Source organism: Aythya marila (genome assembly GCF_965140915.1).
Source record: "Aythya marila genome assembly, chromosome: Z".
Classification (NCBI taxonomy): Eukaryota; Metazoa; Chordata; class Aves; order Anseriformes; family Anatidae; genus Aythya; species Aythya marila.
In genome coordinates, this window is record NC_139080.1 from 50929527 (window position 1) to 50937347 (window position 7821).

A 7821-nucleotide genomic window follows, 5' to 3' on the forward strand; every position below is an offset into this window, starting at 1 on the left:
ATGAGAAAACTCACTCAGCCTGTTAAAACTCTGTGTGACAAGGTGTTTTTTCTAGACTTTCTATATTCTGACTCCCTTCTCCTCAAGAAAATCCCCATCAAAAAAGGTGTAAAGGCTTTTATTGAATTCCTTCAGGCTCAGTATAGATACCTCTCTTGAAAAAAGAAAAAAAACAATCCTACATTTCATCAGTAGGCATCAGTCAACACCATTAGCATTTTGGGAATACTACAGAGCAGTATCTATAGTGAATAGGAAGAAAAAGATACTGACATAATCATTCCAAAATACAGTGTTAAGGCTACCATTAGTTCATTGGGCAGAAAACAGGGACAAATGAATCAGCTCAGCAGTTTTCTTCTATATCTGGCTGATTCAGTCCATCTTTTTTTTTTTCTTCTGTATTTCATGAACTAAGCCAAATCCTATACCAAACAGAATGTAGGAAATTAAAATAAATAAATAAATAAATAAAAAACAACACGGACAAACAACCCTATCCTGTACTGTTCACAAAGCACCATAACAACATATTTACCTTTTCATGTTTGCTTTCATGGTTCTACCTCAATGGTATCACAATCAGAGGATAGCTGTGAGCCCTGCCTTAGATAGGCTGATCTTATTGCCCTGTTATTAGTTCATCAAAATTAGTTCATTACACCCATTTTACACTGAATAGCACACCAGGCAGTTTTTTTGAAGGTCCAGCCAGTAGCAGCACTACTTCGTACTGCTCTTTAACAAAGAAAGATAATGAAGGAGGTAGGAGTGACAGGAAAACACAAGTAGCAACTCTGACAAAACAGCTACGGTCTCTGAATGTAGAATAAAGATAGATAGTCCTCAGAAGAACATGTCTTCTAGTAACTGCAGACAAAAATGGTAAAGCATGCACCAATGATTCTGGTTATGAAAACTGTACCATGGTAAGGTAAATAAAATAAGCACCGTATTTGCTAATTGTCAAATACATAGTCTTTCAATACAACCAGCTACTTTACTCACTCATTTTTCACAAGATAACCTGTAACTGAATCCATCAGACTGATTGGAGGATCTTCCCTTTATGTGCCCATAAAATGAAGACAATTCTTGCTTCTCTCTTCCATCTGGAATGGCTGTTCAGGTTGTCTTTCCCCTCACAGAGCCTGCAGGTTTCTACTTCAAGTAGGTAGTAACCTCACCCCATCTCTGGGTGTCCATGAACACTGTGTTGTGGTTTAACCCGGTCAGCAGCTAAACACCACACAGCCATTTGCTCACCCCTCCCTCCCCCCCCCGGATGGGGGAGAGAAACAGGAAAGTGGATCCTGTGAGTTGAGATAAAGACAGTTTATTAAGACAGGAAAATAATAATAACAATAATAACAATAATGATGATAATAGTACTACTACTAATGTGTACAAAACAAGTGATGCACAATGCAATTGCTCACCACCTGCTGACCAATGCCCAGCTCAGCATGTTGCCAGATGGGATAGAACACCCCTTCGGGAAGTTTGGGTCAGTTGTCCTGGGTCTGTCCCCTCCTAGCTCCTCCTGCAACCCCAGCCTGCCCGCTGGCAGGACAGAGTGAGAAGCTGAAATGTCCTCAGCTTGGTGTAAGCACTGCTCTGCAACAATTAAAACATCAGCATGTTATCAGCACTCTTCTCATCCTAAGCCAAAACATAGCACCCTACCAGCTACTAGGGGGAAAATTAACTCCGTCCTAACTGAAACCAGGACAACACTGTCATGGTTGAAGTATGACTGGAGTTCCAGTCCATTTCTCTTCTGTGGATCTTGCATGGTAGGAATGTATCCTGCCAGGAGAAAGAGTATTGACAAGTACCCCTAAGCACAACAGGAGACATGCCGTGAAGGAAAGGGAAGCGTTGAGGGAATATAAACTTGACAGTAACAGTATCCTAAAACATCGTTATGGTCCAGATATATACGTTTGGGATTTTTGCCAGTGTGCTTTTACTTTGGGGGCCACATCTTTGTAGCATAGTAAGGTCAAGGACGTAGCAGAGCCCTAGGACTTGGAGATATTCTGATTTGTTAGCTACATCTTGCCTGTCTGATCTTTGTCCAGATTAAAGATACCAATGCACTTTTGTTTGCTTACTAGATGAAAATGAATGTTCCAATCCTAACACATGTGGCTCTGCTTCTTGCTACAACACACTTGGGAGTTACAAGTGTGCCTGCCCTTCTGGATTTTCTTACGACCAGTTCTCCAGTGCATGCCACGATGTGAATGAGTGTTCTTCTACCAAGAACCCCTGCAATTATGGCTGTTCCAACACTGAAGGTGGTTATCTTTGTGGCTGTCCACCAGGATATTACAGAGTTGGACAGGGGTGAGTATCTCACACAGTCACTCATCAGAGACACATTCAGAGGGTGACAAAAAGTCTAGGCAGTAATTACACTGAAGAGCAGAGGTGCAAATGAAAGAGAGGTTAATAAGTCATGTTTTTCTACATTTCCTGTGCACAATGTACACAAGCTGTGCTTAAATACCTGTCATATTAAGAAAAAATAAATAAAAAAAATATGTCTGTACCTGCAACATGACACTCATTTGAATTCTAGTATATAAGCAGCACTACACAGTTAGTTCTGCTTTCTCCGCTGGTATCAGCACAAAAACTCCAAGTCTGCTCAGTGAGGAGTGTTACTACATAAGGATAGGTGTAATCCTCACTGAGTTAATTAAAGGATTTAAGCTGTACTGGTCAACCCAAAATGTTAAACACAAATTAACATCATCCTGGTACATGATAAAAAATCTTTATTTCCAAAGTCAGGGCAGGTTGGATTTGTTCTGTTTCTTCACAATACTTGTGAATGAAAATTAGAAAAACCTACGGACCTTCAGCTAGCAGTTGCATTTCATTCAGTATCTGAATGTATTTCATTCACCAGTGTGAAGGAAATTAATTCACAGTCATCCTGGTGAGGAAAGAGAAGGGGACGGGATACTGGCACTATGGTACAAATTACACACACTCACTTTCCATTTAACTGTACTGTTCATAAAACTGCAAGAACTAAAATGGCTGCTTTTATTCAACAGTCACTGTGTCTCAGGGATGGGATTTAACAAAGGCCAGTACCTGCCACTGGATGGAGATGCTGATGAAGAAAATGCTTTATCCCCTGAAGCATGTTACGAGTGCAAAATCAATGGCTATTCAAAAAAAGAGAACAGGAAAAAGAGAAGTATTAATGACACGGTACGTATCAAGGTAAATAAACACTATAATGTACTTTGAAGTATTTTTAGAGATTAAATATTCAGTGCTATCAGTAAGCTGAGGAAGTTTTACTACAGGCCACATTCAATAGCCAAAATCTTCTTTTTCCTGTCCCTACAATGATTTTTACACTTGTGTCTTGTTGGTGGGAGTGGTGTGACAGGAAGACATCAGCAGCTATGAACAGCGGAAGATTTTAAAGCTTGTGGAGTCTTCTGAGGCCTGAGATGTGGTCTAGTTCCTCAAAATATCTCAAAATCGGGTTTCTTGTAATTACAGAGAGCTATGACAATGGTCATTTCTGCAATCTGTTCTGCTGAAAGGAGGAGTTTGGATAGTGTTGTATGGTCTCAGACAACTAAATAGATCTGCTTGCAGATTGTTTAAATTGAAGCTTCTGTTCCTGGTTGCTCATAACTGTGGGACACTAGAGTCCATGACCTAACTGATACCTACATGACAAACCAGCTTACATCCTATACCTGCAAAATTGTTGAGGGTGTTAGAGAATTACACTTATGATTTTATTTTTTCTCACTGCTTTTTTAGGCTTAAATGGGATGTTCATGAAAGGCAAGCCCTAGTATTTATGCCCAGTATTTATTTTAGATACTTTTTTTTTTTTTTTGAGAGTTAAACAAGAATATACCTGTACACCTATTATCTGCATTGTCTATATGATAGGACATTGTTTTGTAGCATTAGCTCTGGTCTTGAAATCTGCAGTAATGGGAAACTGACTAGGTGGGGGGAGAGAATTTCCTTCAGTAATGCAAGAGCTGTGTAATGCAAACAGACAAAATGCAAAGTCTCAAATAAAATGGTGAGGTGTGCTGAACACACAAGTTACATTGAAGGAATGAGGAAACAAGTGTCCTTTCTAAAAGGGTAAGAACTTAAGATGATTATGAGTACTCACTACTTCTCATGACTGTTGCCATCAAAGCCATCAAAGTCTGATATTGGTAGAGTTTCTAAAGAAGACAGCAATTGTGTAACTTCTCCTTTGGAGCTTAAAAACTTAATGTTTGATTTCCCCCCAGACACTCATTTCACATAAATACCGCTTTGTCCTTCCCACTCCACTCCTACTGGGTCTGTTCCAATCTGAATTCTCTGGTCAACCCACCATAGAAATACCTGGATGTTTTTGAAAAACACTTCTTCCATTGCACAGCTAATTTCATATCTTGTTCAGCATTATTATATATTGTTATTACATTTTTAAAGCAGTAAGCTTTCTTGCTGCCTGAGCAGCAAGAAGGGAAGATTTCACATCCATAAAACTACAGGGGGAAAAGTAATAATCTCATCACTAACGATGTGTATAGGTTGTGGTATTTAATACTCTTCTGTATTTGCCCCCATCATAATTTTTCCTTATTTTCACCATGTGTTTTTAATTACATTACATAGTAGTACATATACATGTATATAGTCACATGTGATTGGGATTCCCTCAGAGAGAGAAAAAATCCTTTCTAATATTTAAAAGTGCAAAAGGAATCTTGACAAATAGGCTAGATAACCAGTTTTGGTTTCCTGAAGAAGACTAAGGCCTATGAACCATTCTGTGTATCTTAGGTCAAAGGGCTTTTAAAGCTGTTCTTTGTTAGACGGCTTTTGTAGGAATGCACTCATTCTCAACCTCCCACTCCCAAGTGTGTTCACAGCTCACACCTCTGGAACAGATTTACATGTGCAGCAGAACTATACTGAAGCTCACATAAAAAACATATGACTGATTTGTCAGAAAAACAATGCCACGACATTCTTCTGCACTCTTCTCAGTGGTGAAAGTACAATGTAATTGGACTTGACATACCAGCCCTTTCTGTGGAACACAAACAATACAGGAGTACTCTCCGTGCTTCAGTTTCAATTTTAATCATCATACTTTATCACCAAATGCCAAGCCTGTCTTTTTTAGAAGCCAGGATTGATTAAAACAGTTTTATCAGAAGTTTAGGGAGTTCCTATAAAGTACTGTGTGTCAAGATTCCTGTTTTGGTTCTGTAATATTCCACACTCATGTTGATCATAAGAACAAAACTGTGCCTCACTTACAGTCTTCACTGCAATACTAAACATATGTCTCTTCTTTACATGGGCTTTTTGCAAGCATGAAGTTAAACAGATTCTGAAAAGCGACTGAAATCTGAGCCCCCTCTATAGACTTGATGCTGTAACTTTAATTATCCTGTTAAGCCTGTGAGAGAAGCCCTTAAGATTTACAGGGTGTGTTATATGGAATCAAGCAGTTCTCCCAGCTGGAAAGGATTTACAATGGCTTTTTTTAACAGCTAGATTTTGAGAAATGCAGAAACTGTTACTAATCACTTACTCTTCTGTCAATGCAAGTGAATATCTGTTTCTCTCCTGCTCTAAACATCCTTTCCTCCTTTACTTCAGATTGAGCAGATTAGCTTGGAAAGTCTAGACATGGATAGTCCTTTGAAGATGAGAGTCAACATTTCCAGGCTTGACAACAAGGAGCACATCCTAGAACTCATGCCAGCCATTGAGCCTCTTACCAACCACGTGCGCTACATCATCTCACATGGCAACGATGATGGCATCTTTCAAATCCATCAGAGGGATGGACTCAGTTATTTGCACACAGCTAAGAAAAAGTCAGTGCCTGGAACGTACACACTGGAAATCACTAGCATTCCTCTATATAAGAAAAAGGAGTTAAAGAAACTGGAAGACAGCAATGAGGACAACTACCTCCTAGGAGAGCTCGGGGAAGCTCTCAGAATGAGGCTGTGGCTAGAACTCTACTAGCCATCTTCCAGACTGAGTCCAGTTCTTCAGTCACTTCTGTTCACCTATTTACCCACCTGAACATATCTGCTTTTCAAAGGCTTTGAAACAGTCACTGACTTTTGGGGGAGGAAGGGAGAAGGGAAAACTTCTTTCTCTCCATCCTGCTGAGACTGCAGAACCACCCTTGCAGGAGGGGTAACTTGTGGGAATCATGGTTACTGTATCTTTTATATAACCTCAATTTAAAAATATATTAAAAAGCTAAAGTTGAAGAGATCATCATATGGCACTAAATGGCACAAAAAATGTGAGCTATTTTTTTCTTCCTGTTAGCAGTCTGTAACACTTTGGGTATTTTGCTATAGTTCCTAATTAAAAAAATATAGATGTTTATTTATTTTTAATGCAGTAATATATGGAGAGAATAACAAATTATGTAAACAAAAAGGGAAACATGCTTGTTTTTCTTTAGATTTATAAATTTGAACTGTAACATTTTAGAGGTACTTTCTTTTTTTTTTTTTCTTAAAAGAAAAAAAAAGATTTGAAAGATGTTTCCTTTTGTACTTGTGCCAGTCATTCAGATAGTATATAAGCAATTTTTAAATTTATGAGAGCTGAAAGAGCACTGTGATACATCTTCTGGCTACTCTAAAGTGCTCTAGTGAAACTTGAGTATTCAAAAAAAAAAAGTCTTGAAGGACAAGAATTACAATACTAGTCTCAGCAAAGATCATATTTCACAGCAGGTCAATAGGATTGTATTCTGAATCAACCACATCAAATAAAGTAAGAGGCACAACCACTGTAGCAAAATACCTTGACTGCTTTTAATACCATTAGAATTGCAGAACCAAACTGTACTGTACTTCCTTTCAATAACCTCAAGGAACCACACATGCTACCACACCTCATTCTCAGAAAGGGTGCTCTACATACTTGCATTACTGTAGGCAGCTGAATAAAATGTCACTCTGAAGGGGACACATGATATTTCATACTGTTTGGTGCTGGCTTGAATTAATGGTGCATTTAGTAAAAATTGAGAGCTGTATCAGGACTGCCATATGTGCAAACTAATTATGCAGTGCAGACAAGGAAAATGTGTATTTGAAATCCATTTTTAGAAGTTTCATTAATACTGTAGTTATACACCGTACGCCTCATTTTATCATAGCTTATTTTGTAAGAACGATGTGTGTACAATGAGTTGACATTTAGTTTACTTTAGTAATTTTTTTTTAATGTTGTACCATTATGTGTTAAGTGTATGTCTCAATGGTGCTTTTTTTGACAGCTGGTGCCTGTAACTAGTCATGTAACAGAATCTCAGATGTGAAAATAGCCAAAGCACACGCTGACTCCAGGATTGTTTCAGTCGCCTATCAGCGCTGACCAAAGATTAGTATCAAGTTATACTCAGTGGTTTTTCTTTACTTTTGTTCTTATGGGGATTTTTGAAAAAAGAAACATTGTACATTTTTATTAAAATGTTTTTAAGAAAAAAAGTTTTGTTTGTAGGTCTGTATGACAACACTTTTCTTGCAATAAAGCTTATTTTCGGGTAGCTTTTTTTTCTGAAATGTCTGTATTCTTTACAGTAAATAAGCATGCAGTTGTAAACTTGAAGGATTTCTGAGACAGGAAAAGGAGGTGGTATGGAGCAAGGACATCTTCACTTACAAATAAGGCTATACAGAATTTACTGAATAAGTTTATCAGCACAGAACCTAAACACAGCAATTAAACTATCCCTAGGCAATCAGGACTCTGTATCAATTACCTCAAAACCAGTCATCA

At 38.2% G+C, this 7821-nt stretch overlaps 1 protein-coding gene across 4 annotated transcripts in view; it reads left to right on the forward strand.

Annotated features, from left to right (window-relative positions):
• Positions 1 to 7573, forward strand: part of FBN2 (fibrillin 2) — a 202977-nt gene extending 195404 nt beyond the window's left edge. For 3 of the 4 annotated variants that reach the window (XM_082783017.1, XM_082783020.1, XM_082783019.1), the window contains 3 exons: positions 2121 to 2352; positions 3072 to 3243; positions 5665 to 7573. In XM_082783017.1, coding sequence (XP_082639143.1) covers positions 2121 to 2352; positions 3072 to 3243; positions 5665 to 6039 — 779 coding nt within the window. In that variant the 3' untranslated portion in view covers positions 6040 to 7573. The remainder of the gene's footprint in view (positions 1 to 2120; positions 2353 to 3071; positions 3244 to 5664) is intronic. The other variant, XM_082783018.1, reaches the window with a different exon arrangement.
• Positions 7574 to 7821: the final 248 nt, after the last annotated feature.